Source organism: Vicia villosa, linkage group LG5 (assembly GCF_029867415.1).
Source record: "Vicia villosa cultivar HV-30 ecotype Madison, WI linkage group LG5, Vvil1.0, whole genome shotgun sequence".
In the NCBI taxonomy this organism is placed as follows: domain Eukaryota; kingdom Viridiplantae; phylum Streptophyta; class Magnoliopsida; order Fabales; family Fabaceae; genus Vicia; species Vicia villosa.
The window spans coordinates 150,724,755-150,746,911 of NC_081184.1; the positions used below are offsets into that span (position 1 = coordinate 150,724,755).

The window sequence follows — 22,157 nt, forward strand, 5'->3', positions numbered from 1 at the left end:
GAAACATATGGGAAGAGTAATTTGTAATGGAGAGGAATGCTTTCAACATGTTTAGGATTTTATGTTCATAACAATTTAATGTTTAAGTTAAGGTCTGTGTCAGATATAGTCTACTAAACATTTATTTCTCGTGATTATTTTGGAAGACTGTAATTCTAGATTGTTGTATCATTTAATTAAACTCTATTCAAAAGTATTTGTTTGAATCTAATTGGATTAATTACCATATTGTTGATTTGTTGATTTATCATCATCTTGTTATCATTAAATTCAGTTATACATTAATTTGATTGCATAGTCTCTTTTAAAATGCTTTTTAACCTCTCTCCCCCACGCTTTTTAACTCTGATTTTGAAAAAAAAAATTAGGAAAATGTCTCTTTAACCCTCCTCTAGACCATTCTACCTCATATTCAAACTAATAATTGGTCTTAGAGTTGGTATTTTGATCAAGTCTTGCAACTTCAAAAGTTATAAATTTGGATAAGGACAATCTGAAGGGTGCATACATTAGAGCTCCTATATTCAAATGAGAAGATTATGTGTATCGGAAAGAATGTGTGCTTTGATACTTTATGCCAGTAGATAAAAACGTTTGGGCTTCTATCAAAAAAATTTCTTTTGTCCCAAAAAGTATCATTGATGGCGTTTTGGTTAATAAAGCCCCCAAAAATTGGATTAAGGATGAAACTAAAAAGGCCTCTTTGAAAGCAAAATAAACTAATTTCCCCCCTTTAGTGCAAATGTGTTTCTCGATTTCACATTGTAAAATGGCTAAAATAATGTGGGATGTTCTTAGAGTAGAGTAACTTTATTTATTACATTTATCTTTTTTCATTGATTTTGTATCTAAATATCCACTTTGCCCAATAATATTCTTTCCTTTAGGTGTAGGAACTAGATCACGTACATATTTTTTTAAATTGATTAAGCTCATATTGCTTAATGAATATCCCACAATCATCATATCACTTAGAGCATTGTTCTTTAAACTAACTTTGGTTCAATAGTATGAAGAGTAGACATAAACATGTCTTCATATGCCTTTCCCTAGGATTTCTGCCACCCATACAAGGCGCTTAAGAAATTTTGAGCATGGATAATAGAAACAATAATGTCAATGATTCCATACATCAGTAAAGTAAAAATGTAGGGACAACTTGTGGAAAACATGGTTGAACGAGTTCTCAACATGCATGGACTCAACATTCATTTCTTCATTTTCTAATGTCGTCTTCCAGACCAAGATACCTCAAGGGATTAAAATCCCCTAAAACAATAAGTTATCTAGTAAGTAAAAGAATCCATAATGGAGCATGTAGAAAGACACCAAACTGAGTGCGGTAATCTAGCCAACAAAAAATATTTTAAAATGAAATATTTCTCACGTTCATTAACCAAAGATGTGTTTACTTATTTTACCATCCTGCCTCCTTATTTTACCAAAGGATTCTTAATTTTATCATTTGGAAAGAACTTTCAATGAACAAATCTTTAAGGGTGAGTTAATGAACAAAGTTATAGACCTAGCAAAAATTTGAAGAAAAACTAACGAGTCTCTCGATAACTACATTATTAGATTTTGACAAATGGAAGATAATTGCTTCACTAGTTTCTTCGAATACAAGCTAGTCCAAATGGCTGCCACAAGACTAAATATATATTGCGAAAGAAGAGTATAAGTGCGCAACTAAAAGATATGTCTTAATTGGCTCACAGTGCTAAGGAAATGGAAAAATTATACCTCTAAAAAGAAAGATTAAAAAGAGCTAAATATTCCATTAAAAAGAGAGAAAACAATTAGATAGCATTAATCGAAGACTCGAATAAACTAATTTCTAAAGTGTAAATCTATGAATTCTGGAATTTTAATTCTTTAAAGTTGATATAAATTCCTTGCATTAATTATAAAATATATGGTTTTCACATATTTAGAAATATAAAAATACGGAAAAATGCAACCAAACACTTAGGCTCCAGTGGTAAAGGAGCTCCTACTAAAGATGCAATCTAGGAAATACCGAATTCGATTCTTAGGTAGGAATAATGTTTGGCCACTGCGCATACCTCTCGGCACAAACTTTGAAAAATGCTGGATTAAATTTTGAGGGTATAAAGTTAAATAGAAATATAAAAATATGGAAGAATGCTAGATCAAATTTTGAGGGTATTAAGCTATTTAGAAATATAAAAATATGGAAGAATGCTAGATCAAATTTTGGGGGTATTATACTCATGGTTTGACATCTTTACTTGTACCATCCCTTATCTACAATAACTACTAGGGCCCTATCTATGATAACTATTTTAAAAAAATTAGCTCAACTCTTAATAAATAGTATTTGTAATATTAAAATTTTAATTATATTTTCATTCGAAAGACTTACTTACTTTATTATTATTATTATTATTATTATTATTATTATTATTATTATTATTATTATTATTATTATTATTATTATTATTAATCATAAAAATTGTAAATATTAATAAATTTAAAATAAGAAAAATATATTATGGCGTGAAAAAAATAATAGGAAATTTGAGCCAGCTAAGCCCAGAAAAGAGAAACACAATCCGAATCGAATTTAATGAAACATGAACAACTTATCCAACCTAAGAAATCCTTAATTTAACCAAAAACCAAACAAATTTGATTTACACTTCTCTTACGCGCACCAAAATCAAATCCAATTCCTAAATTAAGCACAATCAATTCTATCTCTTCCTTTATAAATTCCCATTTTCATCAATCCACAAGCATCAATCAATTTCTCTTCCTCTGATGGTGCTGTGCGGTTTCATGGCAGCAACAACTGGGTAAAGCAAAGCGACCAAAACGACACCGTTCTGATAGGAAAACGAGAAACCATGGAGGTAGAGAGGATGAAACTGTTAATGCTCCTTTCTTTTAGAAAGCAGAGTAAGCGTGTTGCTCTTGTGGGTGGAAACCACACCGCTTCAAGGTTCTGCACTCGCTAAATTTCGCAACTTTTTTCACTTGTTTCTTCATTTTCTCTTATCTGCATCTGGGTCCTCTTCGTTTTTAGCTTAACAAAAATGGGTAAGCAGTTACTGCAAGGTGGAAGAGTTGGTTTTAATTCTGGTCCTTTCTTGGTGATTAAGGTTACTGATGCAAGGTTTTTACGTATTGTGTCACGGTCTTTGTTTTTGTCTTTGGTTCTTGTTGCATTTCCTGTCTTGAGGTTCTTACTGAAAGGGTCAGTTTTGACTGGATTCGATGCTACTGCTGTTACTGCTTCAACTTCTGTGTCCATCAATGTTGACGTTTTGAATTCCTTTCTTCATGATTTGGGTGATGAGGGTCTTCTTAAAAAGGAGGATAAGGCTCTTATTATGAGCCCTCCACGTGGTTTTGAAGGTGGTGATTCTTTGTTGAATTGGAACAGTGAGGTTGATGTGGTTATGCATCATGAGTCTTATGATTTTGTGTTCACCCGAAGCTTTGAAGATGCGGTTTCTGCTGACAGTGTTCTTAAAGTTAATGGCATTGTAGCTTTTCCTTTGAGTGTTGATGACTACTCATCAAATGCTGGTTTTAGAAAACAATCTAATTATAGAGTTGTGTATCTTAGGCGATATGATTCTATTTTTGTAGCATTGAGGAAAGTCGGTGTGGAAAATAGCTTGGCGGATTCATCGCCTAAGAGGAGGCTCTGTCAGTTTGCATCAGTGGCTAAGGCAACTGCTTTAAGGGGTCTCGAAGACGTGCTCCTTGAGCCACCAAGACAGGGTTCTGCCAAAGCAAACAAGAACTTGAAGATCATATACCTGCCTGAGTTGTTGGGCGATTCTTTTGATGGTTATAAGCGAAGAGTGTTTGTTGGTGTGGGTTTGCATGAGGAAAACAAAGCAGCTATTGAATGGTTTGAGAGAAACTACCCAAAGAAGGGTACCAAATTTCAAATTCACAGTTTACAGATTACATCAGAAGAGCCGGATGTGCCCCAAACTGATGTTTCTGCTTGGTTGTCTAAACATGTGAAAGAGGATGAGTATGTTGTGATGAAGGCTGAAGCGGATGTGGTGGAGGAAATGATGAGGAAAAATACAATTTGCTTGGTGGATGAATTGTTCCTCCAATGTAACAATGAGTGGTGGCAGAATGAGAAGAGAAAGAAGATTGGTAGAGCATATTGGGAGTGCTTGGCTTTGTATGGAAGGCTGAGGGATGAGGGAGTTGCAGTACACCAATGGTGGGACTGAATAAATTAGTGTTAGTTATCCTGTGTTGCTATGATATGCTTTGTAGCTTTTACACACTTGGCTTCTCTGTAATCTGGTTTGATTTGTTTCTAGTTTTTAAGAATGTCTAGGGAGAACTGAGTATGCCATTGATGCAACCTAATTGTATATTTTTTTTTCCACAATGCTAACTGTATCGATGATGGTATTATGATGCAAATGAATTGATTGTGTTTCCTCTAGTTCTCTGCTGTTCTTTTTTCTGCCATTGTACACAGTTGTTCTTCTCATGAATTAATGCACAGAGAAAAGTGTCTAATTTAATTAACATTTGAGATCTGAATAAAGCTTAGTAGTTTGCAACTCAACAGTAGATTTTCTTGTATATGGGTAGTTATATTACCTACACCTTTAACTCTGAATGAGACATCGGAGAAACCTTGAAAAGTTCTGATCGATCAAAGATACTCATGTGATAACCGAGAAATGTGTGAATAGGAATGCAAACATAATATTATCACCATGCAAAAACATTACCTTGAAGGACAATATTTATTGCCCTTGTCATGCTTCAATTATGGTGGAGATTTCTGAAAATAATTAAACTAAGAAATTGAGACAGAAATTTTATTATTTGAATATTATTGATTTATATCAGAGTGTGTTTTGCATTTTCCCACGACACACATTTAACACTACATGAGTAACGCATCAAACATGAAGCTATTTTATTGACTTTTCTCATCCAAAAGAAAGAAACCTACATGAAGCTATTTTATTGACTTTTCTCATCCAAAAGAAAGAAACCTTACACCGGAGAACCCCATCCACCACCCCCAGGAGTCAAAATCTGAAGAATTTCTCCGGGAAACACCTCAACGGAATTTTTACCACCAAGATATACCTTTCGTTTATCTTTCTTTAGAATGTAGTTAGCACCACGTGCACCATCTTTTCCTCCCTTAAGCCCTCTTGGTGCATGGACACGTCTCTCAGAAAGAATACTAACAGTAACTGGGCGCCTAAACTCTATTTCCCGGAGAAGCCCATCACCACCTCTGTGAAGTCCATCTCCCCCACTGTTTGCTCTAAGTCCAAACTTGTGCAGAATAACTGGATATCTTTGCTCGAATATCTCTGGATCAGTCATTCTTGTATTTGTCATATGGCACTGTACTCCACTGGTTCCTTCCCATGAAGGTCCAGCCCCACTCCCACCTCCAATGGTTTCATAGTACCCGAAAGTATCATCTCCAAATGTGAGATTATTCATACAACCTTGTGAACAAGCACAGGCCTGAAATGCAGTAAATACAACATCAGTGATTCTCTGAGATGTAAGCACATTACCTCCTACCACAGCTGCGCTATCACTAGGAGATAGAAATGAGCCTTCTGGAATAAGAATCTTCACTGGAGCCAGACAGCCTTGATTGAGAGGGATATCAACATCCACTAAACAGCGAATACAATATATGACAGCTGCAGCTGTGACAGCTTCTGGTGCATTCCAATTACCATAAACTTCTGCACTTGTCCCACCAAAATCAAAAACTGCTTCTCCTTTGTTAGAGTCGATACTCAGTTTCAAATGAATAACAGATCCATCATCCATGTAATCTTCTTCTTCAATTGTCACAGAGTTTTCATTTGACTCTGATAAAATTCTACGACCAACTGACTTCAGCATCTCTCTTACTGCTCCTTCTGCATTCAGCTGTACATAATTCATGTAAGCTTGAACAGTTTCCAGTCCATACTGTTCAATAAGCTCAAGGACTAGATAAATTCCTCTTTGATTTGCTGCTACTTGTGCATGCAAATCAGATAGGTTATCTTGAATCCTACGAGTTCCTCGGATCTTAATTCCACTGTTATCGGAGCCTGGGAACTGTAAAAGTTTAATAATTCCCTGTTCTTGAAAGATTCCTTTTTCAACAAGTTTAAATGCCTTAATGGCAGCTCCTTCCTCCAATATGGACTTTGAAAATGGAGGCATGCTTCCAGGAGTAATACCCCCAATCTCTGCATGATGGCCTCTATTTGCAACAAAAAATACCAACTTCCCATTGAAAAAAACAGGTGTGACAACAGTTATATCAGGAAGATGGCTACCTCCAGCTGAAGGATGATTAGTAACCAAAACATCACCTTCATTCAAATTGTCACTCCAGTAATTGAGTTGCCACCGAACTGTACTAGACATCGCTCCTAGATGGACAGGAACATGAGGTGCATTTGCAACTAGGCCCCCATTCGGATCAAATAGAGCACAAGAAAAATCAAGCCGTTCTTTGATGTTTGTTGAAATTGAGGTTCTTTGCAAAGTCCTTCCCATTTGCTCGGCTATGCCCATAAATCTGTGATTAAAAATAGAGAGCTGTACAACATCTGCAACTTTATCTGATATTTTAATGCTGCTCAAGGGTGAATCAATTTCAATTTTGATGTTTCCATATTTGGTTATAATGGCTCTACAGTTTGGTTCTACAATCACAGTGCTATTACCATTCATAACGATTGCTGGGCCCGACATGGTATGGCCATACCCCATCTTTTCAAGCTTATAGAGAGGTGTTTCCTGCCAACCATTTCCAAAATAAACCTTATAGTAGCCTTCAACTATAGGACTGCCAGAGGCAGGTTCTATGGGCTGTGGCCTCAATATATTGGTAACTCCTATACCACGAACTCTAACATCACATATCACAATATTTCTGTTCTCGAGTTTAAAGCCGTATTCCTGCTGAAACAGTCTCATAAACTCAGTAGCATAGTCAACTGGTTTTCCATCTTCAGCTATCAGCCTTTTGACCATGATGGCAGTGTCTGTGCCTTCATATCTCAAGTTCAAATATGTCTCCGTTGAAATACTCTCCTCTTTAAATCCTTGACTTTGCAACTTCTGCTTAATTTGTCTCAGTAACACAGCTTCTCGTTGTGAAGCCTCAAAAATAGATTCAGTTCCATAAACTGCAGCATAAGGTTCCTGCGCCTCTTCTACAACATTTGCCAATCCCATTCCATACGCACTTAAGATCCCACAAAATTTATGAATAAGCACTTCTTTCATACCTAGAGACCTAGCTATAGCACAAGCATGCTGGGGTCCAGCACCTCCAAAGCAAGCAAGTGCGTGATTCTTTGTCTCATGACCCTTCATTTCAGTTAACTGCCTTATTGGACGGCACATGGTCTCATTAGCAACATCCACAAAGCCAAGTGCAATCTCTTCCACTGTCATGTCTTTTGTAGATGGATCCTGATTCTTTCGATAAGCATTTATATTCTTGGCAAGCTTCTCAAATTCTTCTCTTGTTGACTTGACATCAAGAGGCTGATCCTCATTTGGCCCAAATATGGATGGGAAATAATCAGGAATGACAGAACCTAGAACAAGGTTGGCATCTGTAATTGCTAACTCTCCACCTTTCCGATAACACACAGGACCTGGGTGTGCTCCAACTGATTCTGGTCCAGCTTGAAAAGCGCCAAATTGGAACTTCAACTTTGAACCACCTCCAGCAGCCACAGTGTTTATGTCAAGCTGAGGTGCTTGAATTATGGCACCAGCAATTTGAGTTTCCAGCACTTGCTCATAACTTCCAGCATATCGACTCACATCTGTGGATGTACCTCCCATATCAAACCCAATCAATGGCTTTTCTGTTTCAAGACCAAAAAGAGTTTGTGAGTAACCAACGACTCCCCCAGCAGGGCCAGACAGAATTGCTTTGTGCCCCGAGAAGGAACTCTCTGGCGCAAGTCCTCCATCTGATTGCATAAACAAAACATTCAACTTGCCAAGTCCCTCATCAAACTTGGAGATGAATCCTGACAGGTAATCTTTAATAACTGGGGTCAGATAAGCATCTACACTAGCGGTTAAACCACGAGGAACAGCACGAACCATGGGAGACAAAGAAGACGATATAGAAACATGTCTGAATCCCAGATCCAACGCTAACCTCTCAACCTGTTGTTCATGCTGCGGGAAAGTGTACGAGTGCATCAAAACAACAGCCAGACAACTAATTCCTTTCTCCAGTAAATTCTTCAATACAGGCTTCAACACTTCTTCATCAAGCGGCTTCACAATCTTGACAAGCTCTCCAGAAACACCTTTAACAACAGGTAAAGAACCACCCTGATTTTCTTCTTCATTTTCCTGAACAAGTACAACTCTCTCATCAACCTCCACAACCTCTTCATAAAGATTCGAAGGCTTTGACACGGTAAGATCAAATATACTAGGACGAGCCTGGTTACCAATCTGAAGCAAATCACGAAACCCTCGAGTCACACACACAGCAATCCTTTCTCCCTTTCTCTCTAGAAGCGCATTCGTTGCCACAGTTGTCCCCATCCTTATCCACTCAATCTTCTCAGTAGGTATTTTCGAGCTCCGCGGAATTTTCTCACCGCTGAACTCTTCAAGAATCCTCCGTATCCCTTCAACCGGCGCATCATCATAGTTCAACGGATCAACCGATAAAAGCTTCAAAACTCGCCCATTACGATGACCTGGAATTTCTGCATAAACATCAGTAAAAGTCCCCCCTCTGTCAATACAAAACCTCAACTTCCCTTCAGTAACACTCCCCATCCTATTAGAATACAATTACAAGGGCCTGCAATTATCACATTCAGTAAACATAAATTAATTATCAAAAATTGGTGCAGTAGAATTAAAAACTATACAGAAGAATCAACATGCACAGATTATAGATCCATCTAAAAAGAACCAAGTTTTCAATTTCCCTGATTAACACAGAGCATCATCTACAAATGAATCAAGAAATGAAAATGAAATTCTGAATTGATTCCCTAAAAATGAAAATGAATCGGAGGAAGCAGTAACAGAGTATCGTATGAAGAGAAAAATTACGCAAAAATTGGAGAATGTTGCGAACTTGCGATTGAGTCGCGTCGTTGCTGCTGATGCTGAAGTAGTGGTTGGCTGTTTGCTCACTTCTATGCTCTGTGTGTGCGTGTATTGGATTTTGATGATGTCAAATTGGAATTTTATTTATATTTCCATCTCTAAGTTTGGATTAAATAGATAATAAACACAATTTTGTTACCTCAACTTTATATTAGATTATTTGAACCACAAACTTTATAAATTTTAATCACGGAAATAGAAGATTACGTAATCATTCAATAGTCTTTTTTACTAGTAATTGTAATTTCAAACTGTAATTTCAAATAGTTAGCATCAAGTGGCTGTAGTTTAGTGGTAAGAATTCCACGTTGTGGCCGTGGAGACCTGGGCTCGAATCCCAGCAGCCACAACTTGATATATTTTTGTGCACTGATTTCTAGAAATAGAGCGCATATATAATAGACATGAAACATTCTTTTATTCAACTGATTATTAGTACATATGAATAATGAAGAATGGCACTGAAATACAATGTGATCATGGTTTGGTAGTTGTTGTTTTTGTTTTGGCAATCACTGGTGGAAAAGTGATGATGGGTGGAGGCAATCTGTATTCTGGCCATTCAGTCACTGGTTGTAAAGGAGGAAGCCTTAAGCCTGGAATTCTGCCTATATTAGGAAATGTTGGTGCCAGAAGTTTTCTGCTGCTGCTGCTGCTACCACTTTGAATTTTGGCTATGCTGGAAAGTGACAGAATGATTAAAATGGCTAAGGAAAAGAAACGGATAGATGCCATTTTTGAATGTGAAAGTGTGTATTTTTGGACCAAATAAATTAGACAAGTGACAACTTAAGTGCTAGATCTAGAGATTTTATAGTGTAGCTCACACCATGTTTGGTGGAGTTAGTTATTACATACATGCAACAAAAAATCACTTTCACAAAATTAGATATACAAGGAAAATTCTAGATGATAGTCTGTTTAGTCAAATCTAGGAGGTTGTGTTGGCATTGATTTTTGACTATTGATCCATTGGATTGTATAGCTAGGCAGTAGTCCAATTATAACTAGAAATTCAGTAAAATGTATATCACATATAGATCACTATGATATCACTACAACACAAAGTTTATGATTTTATTTTTGGTTACAACAAGTTATCTAGTTTGTTGACTTTAAACCAGATGATAGAATGCTTAAAACATGTTAGTTTAAAATAAGGCACCGAAAAAACAATATCTATCTGCATTTGTTTTTAAATGTTGTAAAATATTGGTGTGTAATGATCAGGTTTTAATAAGCGAGGACAAAAGTGGATGTAAAATGTGGCCCACTTTATGACATTTTAGAGGTCTCTATAGGCCCGTTAGCTTTTATTACCAATGTTTTTCTATAGTACAAGAGTATATTTTTGTTAAATATATTTAAAAGATAATTCTTAATTACTCCTTTACTAAGACTATTAAAATATTATTTACACGGTCATCCTTAATACTCTCAATACTATTAGTTTTTTTTTTTTTTTTGACAGAAATACTATTAGTTTCTTAATGATATTCATTTCAAATAATGTTTATCTTGGTTTATGTATTATTATCGTTAGTTTAATCGAGGTATATGTTGAATTAAGATTGAGAAGATTGTTGTTGGAATTAGTTTGTTAATTCAAATCAATTTAAAAAATATTTTATTAAATCATAAATATGAATGATATAATTTAATTAAAAGATTTAGGTTTGATTTAGTCAAAGAAGATTTGACTGGATTTGCTAGGAAGGAAGATTTATTTAATCTAAGATTTACTCTACAAAGAAGATTTATAGGAAGAGAGTTAATTTGGATGTTCTACATGTGTAACACAATGTTCGAGCATATGTGCAGTTCAACATCTAAGCCTTGTCAGCAGGCCATGATAGATATAGTTAGGAGCAAATTTTTTGATGGGATTTCAATCAGATTTGTTACTATTATTTAGTAATGCGTTTGTGTGATTTGCTTGCCAATTGTTTGAAGATCCTATAAATTTAAATGGAGATTAAAATTTGAATTTGAATAAATAACAAATCATATCTTTTGTTAGATACTTTTGTGGAAAAAATCAAATCCAAATGTATCTCCTATAATTTCGGATGAAATCGAAGCTGCTAATGCCCATTGGAAAAGCCCAGAATTAGATTGCTATCTAAGAAGACTCAAAGCTCACGTTAGAGGTGTGCATGTTTTGAAGATTTCTTGTGTTAGGATTTTTATTTTGAGTCTTTGTTTGTGTTATTTTTGTGCATCACTCTAGCGCCTCCATTCATATCTTAAGGCATGGAGTTTGCTTTGTTATTTGAGTTGTAAAACTTTGTTCCAGGATACAAATTCTATAAGCTAGAGAAGAAAGTATGTGTGGGGGATGAATGTTTCATATTTTCAACCATATAGTAATTGTCTAAACCCTAGGGAGAGTATTAGAATGAAAGTAAGAGGGTTCTCATATTTAGGGGATGTTAGTGCATACCTCAAGTAGTTTATTTTGAGTGATGTCAAAACTAGGTCTTTAGAAGTAGAATGTATTGTACGATTCCTATTAGCCTAATGTCCACTCTTGCATAAAAATGTTTCTAATCATTCTAAACTTGTTCATATGCATGTGGATCAATTTCACAAGTCAAAAACATGGTTTTGGGTGAATTTACATACCATAGGTCGATGCATAGCTCTTGGAGGTCGACCTCCACAATGCAAGAAAAGGAAAATTTCATGAAAAACACTTCTTTTGGCCAGAGGTCGAAGCTCGGAAGTTGTAGGTCGACGCATAACATGTTGTAGGTCGACGCATGGCATGCTAGAGGTCGATACATGCTGTGCATTTTCTCTCTAGACCTCACTGCCTTGTGTAGGTCGACACATGATGTGCATGATCACTTATAGACCTCACTTCCTTGTATAGATCGACGCACAAGGTGTTGGAGGTCGACGCATCGCTCAATTATGGACATTTTTTTGCACGAATTTTCCAGTTTTTGCCTTCTTTCTTACACGTATATAAATACATTCATGCATCTTTGTAAACACAACTTTGAAACCTGAAAGAGGCAAAATTTCTTCTCATCTTCATTCTTTCTCTTGTTCATTCATCAAATACACATAATCATTTTTGCTTGAGTGATCATATATTGAGAGTGATAACATCCAAGGTTAGATATTTTTAGATTTCAATTGGGTAAAGAATTTTGGGGGATTCATTGAATAAAACAATTGGGGTTTTTTCCTCCAAGATCGGATTGATTTGGGGGGTTTTTGACAAAAATCTTTGGATTCGATTCAGCCGAGTGAAATCCTTGAAGAACAGTGGGTTCGTACAAGGGAGTAATGGTAGACGGAGGATCAATCAAATTTCTTGGGTGACAACAATTTACGATTGCAAATCAGCCGAGTGAAAGCCTTGAAGAATGGTGGGTCTGGTCAAGGTAGTAACGGTAAACGTAGGATTGATTCGAGATTGTTGGGCGACTTGATCTTGCTTAAGATCAAGAGGACATAAGATAAATAATCGACATCAAAACCGAGTTTGTTTGTTCATTGCTTTAACTTCTCTTGTAATAACAATTTGCAAAGTAATAAAAATTATCTCAATTCCCGTTTGGAATTGGGGGCAGATGTACCCTTAGCGAGGCCAATAAGGGAACTGCCTAAACAAATCTCAGTGTTCCTCCTTATTTCTCTATTACTTGTTATTGATATTAGTATACAATTGTTAACTCGATAATAACTCTAAGTGTTAAATTGAGACACAAAACTGTTTTTGTATAAAGAATTACAATTGTTAACTGCAATTGGATTTCACAATCAACCACACTTAGATCACATTGACTTGCTAACAATTGCACGCTAACTATTTGTGAAATTGTTTGTGCATAAAAACATTTGCACAACAAGTGTTTGATAAATTGACCAAGTCAATTTGTCAATTATATTTCATTGGAAGTAGGTGCTTGAGTGTTTAATTGTTCAAATGAATAGTTTTCAAAAACCAATTGATTTAATCTCCTTCTCATCTATAGTATTTCTCAAATTTATTAAAGGTTTCACCGCATATCCGATTCTACCAATAGTGGTTCGGAATAGACGCAAGTCGATTCCGAAGCCCTTCCACAAGCCATATTTGAAAACAAATTTTAAAAACTAATAAATTTTTAGTGGGATCTATTCACCCCACTCTAGATCCTAAGTGTGAGATTTTGGATCGAACTCTAGTATGGCCGAAGGGTAGCTTCTTGGTTCGACAGGGTTAAGCATGAAGTCGAAGGTTGTTCACATGCTTGTGTCGAAGATGCTAGGGTTGTTAGCATGTTAAATTAGGTTTTAGTGTTTAAACCCTAATTTGTTAAGTTAGCTTGTTTATTAAGTTGACTTGTGTAATGGGCCTTGTGGAAAAAGCCCATTAGTTAGTATGTTAGGTTTTATTATAAATAGCATACTAGTCTCTCATCATTGCTAAGCTGCAAATCCTAATTTAGGGTGAGAGAGGTTATTTGTTATTCTTGTAAACTTGTAATCTTGTTTTAAGAGAAAGTGAAAGAATAGCAGTTATAACCAATTCTTGTGTTCCTCTTCTTCCTTGTCCTTTATTCTTCCTTGTTTTATACTTTGTTCTTGGCATTGAATTCACAACAAATTGGTGCGGTGAGCGTGGAGAAGATGCCGTCAACAAAGTATGAGATTGAAAAGTTCACCGGAGTGAATGATTTCGGTCTGTGGCGCTTGAAGATGAAAGCCCTACTGGTTCAGCAGGGTTGTTTGGAAGCGTTGAAGGGAGAGGCAGCCATGAATGCTGCATTAACGGCAGCAGAGAAGACGACTATGATTGAGAAGGCACACAGCGCAATTTTGTTGAGCCTTGGTGATAAGGTTCTCAGGCAGGTATCAAAGGAGACGACGGCATCAGGGTTATGGGTGAAACTTGAAAGTTTGTATATGACCAAATCGCTGGTAAATCGACTCTACCTGAAGCAAGCTTTGTATTCATTCAAGATGATTGAAGACAAAGTATTGGCTGAGCAGTTGGACATGTTCAACAAGCTGATTCTTGATCTTGAAAATATTGATGTGAAGATCGATGATGAAGATCAAGCGCTGTTACTATTGTGTTCTTTGCCTCGATCACATGCTCACTTCAAAGAAACTCTCTTGTATGGAAGGGAGTCCCTGACGTTTGAAGAAGTTCAATCAGCCTTGTACTCTAAGGACTTGAATGAACGAAAGGAGCATAAACCTTCGACTGTTGGCGAAGGTTTAGCCGTTAAAGGAAAACTCTTACGAAAGGATGGTAAGTTCGACAAGAAGAAAGGCAAAAGCCAGTCGAAGTCTTACAGTGGCGAAGCATCTGGCATTCGATGCTATCATTGTAAGAAGGAGGGTCACACAAGAAAGGTGTGCCCTGAACGCCTGAAAGATCATGGAGGTAAGGATAATGGCAATGCAGCCATTGTTCAAGATGATTTTGAATCATCTGATGTTCTTGTAGTTTCAAGCAGTGACTCTAAGAAGGAGTGGATTATGGATTCAGGTTGCACCTGGCACATGACTCCAAACAAAGACTTGTTCGAGGAATTATGTGATCAAGATGGTGGATCAGTATTGCTGGGAAACAACAAGGCTTGCAAGATTGAAGGTGTTGGATCTGTGAGATTCAAGCTCCATGATGAGTCAATAAGGTTGTTGACTGAAGTCAGGTATGTTCCTGATTTGAAGAGAAATCTGCTTTCTCTTGGTGAATTCGACAAGAAAGGATATTTTTTCCAAGGAGAGAAAAGTATCCTAAGAGTCATGAAGGGTTCGAAGGAAGTCTTGAGAGGCGTGAAGAAACAAGGCTTGTATACCCTTGAGGCTGAAGTTGTAAGTGGTTCGACAAATGTTGCATCCACGAAACCTTTGTCGAAAACAGAAATCTGGCACATGAGATTGGGCCATGTCAGTGAAAGGGGTCTGGTCGAATTAGGGAAACAAAATCTGCTTGGTGGAGACAAAGTCGAAAAGCTGAAGTTTTGTGAACCCTGTGTACTTGGAAAATCTTGCAGAGTGAAGTTCAACAAAGGCAAACAAAGAACACATGGATCCCTTGATTACATCCATGCTGATCTTTGGGGGCCTGCAAGGTGTCCATCACATTCAGGAGCAAGGTATTTTCTATCCATAGTAGATGATTATTCCAGAAAATTATGGGTATTCATCCAGAAGACTAAGGATGAAACTTTTGAGAATTTCAAAAGTTGGAAGACTCTGGTTGAAAATCAGACTGGCAGAAAGGTCAAGAGGTTGAGAACCGACAATGGCCTTGAATTTTGCAATGAGGCATTCGACAGTTTTTGTGCTGCCTCTGGTATTGCAAGGCATAGAACTACTGCAGGTACTCCACAGCAAAATGGTTTGGCTGAAAGGTTTAATCGAACTATTTTGGAGAGAGTCAGATGCATGTTGACTAGTGCGGGGTTAACAAAGGTGTTCTGGGCTGAGGCTGTTTCGACAGCAACATATCTGATAAACAGATGTCCTTCGACAGCGTTAGATATGAAGACACCTGAAGAAGTTTGGTCGGGACATCCACCAGATCTCGACAAACTGAGAGTATTTGGCTGCGTAGCCTATGCTCACATTAGGCAAGACAAGGTCGAACCTAGAGCTCTGAAATGCATGTTCATGGGATACCCTGAAGGAGTCAAAGCTTATAGGCTATGGTGCCTAGAGCCAGGTCACAGGAGGTGTATCACCAATCGAGATGTAGTTTTTAATGAAGCTAAAATGGCTTTTAAGAAAACTGATGATGTTGGTCGAAGTACAGAAACATCTGACGAAGAGCTGGAACAGGTAGAGATTCCTGTTGAGGTGGAGCATTTTAATGCTGAATTGCATATCCCAGATGAAGTCGAAGAAGAAGCAGAAGATGCTGAAGTTGAGGAAACTGACGATGACTACCTATTGTCGAGAGATAGGTCGAGAAGAGTCATCAAGCCACCTCAAAGACTTGGATATGCAGATCTTATAGCTTATGCCTTAATCTCTGCAAGTGAGGTTCTAGACGAAGAACCTAGAGACTATAAGGAAGTTATGAGGAGTCAAAATAAGACTGAATGGCTGAAGGCCATGGATGATGAGATGAAATCTCTTCATGATAATCATACTTGGGAACTGATCAAGAAACCTGTTGGGGCAAGGTTAGTCAGCTGTAAATGGATTTTCAAAGTTAAGGAAGGAATTGAAGGAGTGACGTCGAAAAGATACAAGGCAAGGTTAGTTGCAAGGGGTTTCACTCAGAAAGAAGGTGTCGACTTCAATGATGTGTTTTCTCCTGTTGTGAAGCATAGGTCCATTCGAATGTTGCTTGCCATGGTGGCACAGTTCGATCTTGAACTGGAACAGATGGATGTGAAGACTGCGTTCTTGTATGGTGATCTAGATGAAACGATCCTGATGAGGCAACCTGAAGGGTATGTCGAAAAGGGGAAGGAAGATTATGTGTGCAAGTTAAAGAGATCTTTGTATGGGCTGAAACAATCTCCTCGACAATGGAATAGGAGATTCGACAAGTTCATGGCACGCATAAGTTTCATTAGAAGTCAGTTCGACCACTGTGTTTACTTCAGATTTCGACCTGGTAATTCATTTGTTATTTTGTTGCTTTATGTGGATGATATTCTCATAGCAAGCAACAGTGTCGAAGATGTGATGAGGGTGAAGGCTGAACTCAATAAGGAGTTCGATATGAAGGATCTGGGAGCTGCTTCCAGGATTCTTGGAATTGACATTCGAAGAGATAGAAAGAAGTCGAAGTTATGTCTATCTCAAGAGGCATATCTACGGAAGATTCTTGAAAAGTTTGGTATGTCGAATTCGAAGCCAGTTGTGACTCCAACAAACCCTCAATTCAAGCTGAGTATTGATCAGTGTCCCAGTACTGATGTGGAAAGAGCCTATATGAATAGCATCCCATATGCTAATATAGTTGGTTCTTTGATGTATGCTATGGTTTGTACTAGACCCGACATAGCATACGCAGTAAGTCTTGTAAGCAGGTACATGGCGAATCCTGGAAAGGCTCACTGGCAAGCATTGAAGTGGATTTTAAGGTACATAAATGGGTCTCTGAATAGAGTCCTAATTTATGGTGGAGCCTTGGGTGAAGATGGTAAAGCAGTAATCGAAGGATATGTCGACTCTGATTATGCAGGTTGTATGGATTCCAGGAAATCTATTTCTGGATATGTTTTCACTATGTTTGGCACAGCAATTAGTTGGAAAGCAACACTTCAGAAGGTTGTTGCTCTATCAACCACTGAAGCGGAGTACATTGCATTAACTGAAGCTGTGAAAGAAGCATTGTGGCTTGAAGGTTTTGCGAAGGAGCTGAAACTTCAAGGTCGAGGTATCACTGTTAAATGTGATAGTCAAAGTGCAATACACCTGTCGAAGAATTCAGCCTATCATGAGCGAACTAAGCACATTGATGTGAGGCTGCATTTCGTCAGAGGAGTAATCGAGCGTGGAGAAGTCCAAGTGCTGAAGGTTTCGACTGAAGACAATGCTGCTGATATGATCACCAAGACATTGCCGAGTTGCAAGTTTTTCCACTGTATGCAGCTGATAAAGCTGCATGAAGAAAGCTAGTTTGTTCCCTTGATGTTGTAGAGTTAGATCCAAGGTGGAGATTTGTGAGATTTTGGATCGAACTCTAGTATGGCCGAAGGGTAGCTTCTTGGTTCGACAGGGTTAAGCATGAAGTCGAAGGTTGTTCACATGCTTGTGTCGAAGATGCTAGGGTTGTTAGCATGTTAAATTAGGTTTTAGTGTTTAAACCCTAATTTGTTAAGTTAGCTTGTTTATTAAGTTGACTTGTGTAATGGGCCTTGTGGAAAAAGCCCATTAGTTAGTATGTTAGGTTTTATTATAAATAGCATACTAGTCTCTCATCATTGCTAAGCTGCAAATCCTAATTTAGGGTGAGAGAGGTTATTTGTTATTCTTGTAAACTTGTAATCTTGTTTTAAGAGAAAGTGAAAGAATAGCAGTTATAACCAATTCTTGTGTTCCTCTTCTTCCTTGTCCTTTATTCTTCCTTGTTTTATACTTTGTTCTTGGCATTGAATTCACAACACTAAGCCTAGCGTCTAACAGGGGAGAATAGAACGAAGCTTCATGGGTAGTATTAGGAAAGTTGCCTTGAATTGGGAGAATTCAGGGTAAGTATATTTGTCCTTATGAATATTGGGAGTAAAATAGTTCTATAGGGAGTCCTAAATAGAAACTCACTAGGTTTAGGAAGAGGAATTGAACAACATGGGGTTGTTGCTCCTATAAGACTAATTGTACTAATTCAAAGTAGTGAGTTTCCTTTCTTGGGCTGGATGGTCCCCAAATGTAGGTGTGGTTTTCATTGAACTGAGTTAACAATTATTGTGTTCTTTATTACTTTTCTGCTCCATCATTTTTATAAGTTAAAGGTGACATATCTTGCTTGCAAAATACTTTTTTGTTTTGGTATACAATGTTCCAGAGTTTCTGAAATCTGTCCTATAAATCTGTCATCTGTTCTAAACCAGTTGCACACGTTATCTCAGACATCTGATCCCACATCTGTCCTCTTGAGAACATAATTTTAGGTACATTATAAATTAGAACTAGAAAGGATATGGATTTTGTTTCTAAGTAGTTTAATGAGTTTTTACAAACAATAAGGTATCAAGGCGCATATAATAATTGTTGGAAAATATCAACAAAATAGCTTAACAAAACACATGATTATAACCAATTTTGAGAGAGTAAGGTGCATATTATTGGGAGATAGGTTACCAAAGAGTTTCTAGGGTGAATATGTTGTTACATCATTGAACTCGATTAATAGATATCCATCTACAAGAATAAACTTCAAGACACCTATGAATGTTTGAAGTGGAAAATTAGTAGATTACTCAAATTTGAATATTTTTTGAGCTTTGGAGTTTGCACATATCTAACAAGACAAACTTGATGCTAGATTTGTGAAGTGTGTATTCATTGGTTATCTTGAAGAGGTGAAGGATTATGAATTGTGAAAGATGGATCCTAGAGGATCAAAATTCATCGTAGGTACGAATATTACTTTTGATGAGACCTATATGAGAATGAAGTACAAATACCTAGAGGTTAAAGAATTAGAAACCGTAGTAAAAAATACTCAATTTTAGGTGGAGGTTCCTACTAGTGAGATATATACGAGGATGTAATTGAGGCTTATGTTAGGAAGGATATTGTAACACCTAAAAGGTAGGATTATTATTATATTATTTGTTATATTTTGAATGTGATTGAAGGATTGCAAGAATCAAAACCAAAGACCATTAGAGAAGCAGTTAAAAGAAAAGATAGTAAAAAATGATTGATGGCGGTAAATGATGAGATGAATTCACTAATGGAGAATTATACTTTGAAGCTTGTGAGACTTCCTAAGCAACAAAGAATGTTTAGATGCATGTGGATCTTCAAGAAGAAAAAGGTATTCCAAAAAATTGAATAACCAAAGTTTAAGGCAAAACTTATAGCAAAGGATTTTACTCAAGTGAATGAGATTGATTATAATGAAAAATTTTCACCTGTTGTAAGATCTGGTTACATACGATTACTTATGGAAATTGTCAATCAATATAATTTTGAGTTGGAGAAAATGGACATCAAAACAACTTTCTAACATGTAGATCTTGAAAAGTCTATCTATATGGAACAACTTGAAGGTTTTGTAAAAGATAAGGATAAAGTTTTTTGTTAAAGAAATCTTAGTATAGGTAGAAATAAATCCCAAGGGAGTGGTATCTTCATTTTGAAGAATTTCTTCTTATACATGATTTTGTAAGAAGTAATTATGATAGTTATGTATACATATTTTAGAGGAATGACAAAGTTAGTATCTACCTCCTTCTATATGTTGCTGATAATTTAATGGAAAGCTCTAGAAAGTTAGAGAATGGTAAGCTCAATGGAATCTTGAATTGTGAATTTGAGATGAAAGATCTTGGTTAGGAAAAAAGAATGATGGGCATGGATATCATGAGAAGGAAAAATAAGAGTGAATTATTCTTGTCTAAATCTAGTTATTTGAATAAAGTGGTGGCATAGTTTAGAGTGCAAGATGCTAAAATCGTTAATACTCCTTTTGGTCATCACACAAAGCTTTATGTTAATATGTATCCTCAAATCGAGAAAGAAAGGTAGATAATGAAATTTAAAGATATTCCTTTTGGTCGATGGAGAAACACTTGAGTAAAAAATAGAATTTAGTTGACCAAGAAAAGTATCCTTAAATGACATTCAACAAAAAAAAATAATAGGTGAGTACTCCCTATTCAAGTGGTATTGGAAGCATTATGTATGGTATGATTTGTAGATGACCTAACTTAGTGTAACACCCCAAATCTACCCCGCAAATTAATAGGAAAATCAGAGTGCAAAATCTCAAAACAAACATCATGATTCGAGGCGTCATAATTACCAACTTAAACAAATCATAAATCATGCTCATAATCATAGATACATAACACATATAATGGAGGAACCATACTTCATTAAACTTTCAAACTAAATAGTTCATCATATCGCAGCGGAAATCAATTAACATCATAATCCGAATCATAACATCTTTGCCAGCATGGCAACAATATCCAACATGGCTAAACATAAAGAAAACGACAACAAAATCCAACAAGGCATCACGACATAAACAAAGAAAATAAATGCCCCCCGAGTGTCACGTATCAGAGCATAGACACACCGACTCGAGCTAATAGATAAACGGCTACTCCACATAGTTACTTGCATGTTACCAACAAAGGGTAACATTCAAACAGAAGGGGTGAGATATCATTCATTATACAGAAATGTATGATAATATTCAAAGCATGGTAAAGATCATACATATATCACTACTTATCATCATAAAACAACTTACCAAAACGACAACAACGTCAATAATCAATTATGACAACATACTCAGTTCACAATTGTAATATCAATGCATTACAATAACATCTCATCATCACGTCACAACAACATCTCATCGTCTCAACAATTCAAACACAAAGCAAAACAATTTAAATGCAATACAAATGCGACTCTACTTATGCAAATGCATGTGGTATCATTTGGAGTAAAACTCCCACGTCTCAAAATTTGCCATTGGGCACACGTCGCTATTTGCCATCAAGGCCTCGTCGCTTTTGCCATTAAGGCCATGTCTCTTTTATGCAATGGATGTGACTCAATGAATGCAACATCCACACAAACACAAACATCTACTAAACATCATTACTTTTATAGCAATTCATCACTCCACAATCACGTCGCTATGTTGTATCATCATACAACAATACATCACTTCACATCAACAAACGCAACATCAAACAATACAATCTAAGAAAAGATTCAAAAGTTTTCCAAAGGTTTCCAAATCATACCCATTAGAAAGACATCAATTAAAGCTTCACGGAGGTTCAAACGGAACTTAAAAAGGAGTTACGGATCAAAAGATACATCATTTCAAAGTTTGAACAAGTTTTGCACAACAGGGTCCGCTTAGCGACCCTCCAGCGCGCTTGATGAAGTTCAATTTTCCACAAGCCATCTTGAAGCACGCTCCCACAAACTAAAAACAGGCGCGGACCAAAATCCGAGCTCCACTTAGCGGACCAGCTCCGCTTAGCGAGCTCACTTAATTTTTCAAAAACAAACAACATCCTCTTAGCGGCCTCGAGCCCCCTTAGCGGACGTGCGATTCTGCAGAAAAATAACAGCAAACGCAGAACTGCAAAATCACACACCCACCACCCAAAACTCATTCCAAACATCAATTAGACACATATAATCACAATATCTAACGTAATTCAACATCAGTCATCAATCAAAACATGATTTCAATCACAAATTCATGGAAAATCATCACAAACCCTAAGATTCAACAACATACAATCCATGGTTTCTACATATCATCTAACCTACCCTAAACATCATCATACATCCCTTTAGCATGAAAGAACCCCACCCTTACCTTAGGTTTTGAA

General features: G+C 36.8%; 2 protein-coding genes and 1 non-coding gene across 4 annotated transcripts; 2 read left to right on the forward strand and 1 right to left on the reverse strand.

The window, feature by feature from the left end:
- Positions 1-2,560: 2,560 nt before the first annotated feature.
- LOC131603181 (uncharacterized) lies at positions 2,561-4,794 on the forward strand. The gene has a single exon (XM_058875455.1). It carries the CDS (start codon positions 3,060-3,062, stop codon positions 4,224-4,226), a length of 1,167 nt encoding a protein of 388 aa, XP_058731438.1. The 5' UTR covers positions 2,561-3,059; the 3' UTR covers positions 4,227-4,794.
- Positions 4,795-4,805: 11 nt separating this feature from the next.
- Positions 4,806-9,272, reverse strand: LOC131603180 (5-oxoprolinase 1-like). Of its 2 annotated transcripts, none has more exons than XM_058875453.1 (2): positions 9,094-9,272; positions 4,806-8,836 (listed from the first exon to the last, which is right to left on the reverse strand). In XM_058875453.1, exon 2 carries the CDS (start codon positions 8,809-8,811, stop codon positions 5,014-5,016), a length of 3,798 nt encoding a protein of 1,265 aa, XP_058731436.1. In that variant the 5' UTR covers positions 8,812-8,836; positions 9,094-9,272; the 3' UTR covers positions 4,806-5,013. The 2 variants fall into 2 exon arrangements, with proteins under 2 accessions (XP_058731436.1, XP_058731437.1); XM_058875454.1 differs by having other exon boundaries at positions 9,123-9,236.
- A 155-nt stretch (positions 9,273-9,427) lies between these two features.
- TRNAH-GUG (transfer RNA histidin (anticodon GUG)) lies at positions 9,428-9,499 on the forward strand. The gene has a single exon. It is a non-coding gene; the product is annotated as a tRNA-His (tRNA).
- The last annotated feature ends 12,658 nt before the right edge of the window (positions 9,500-22,157 follow it).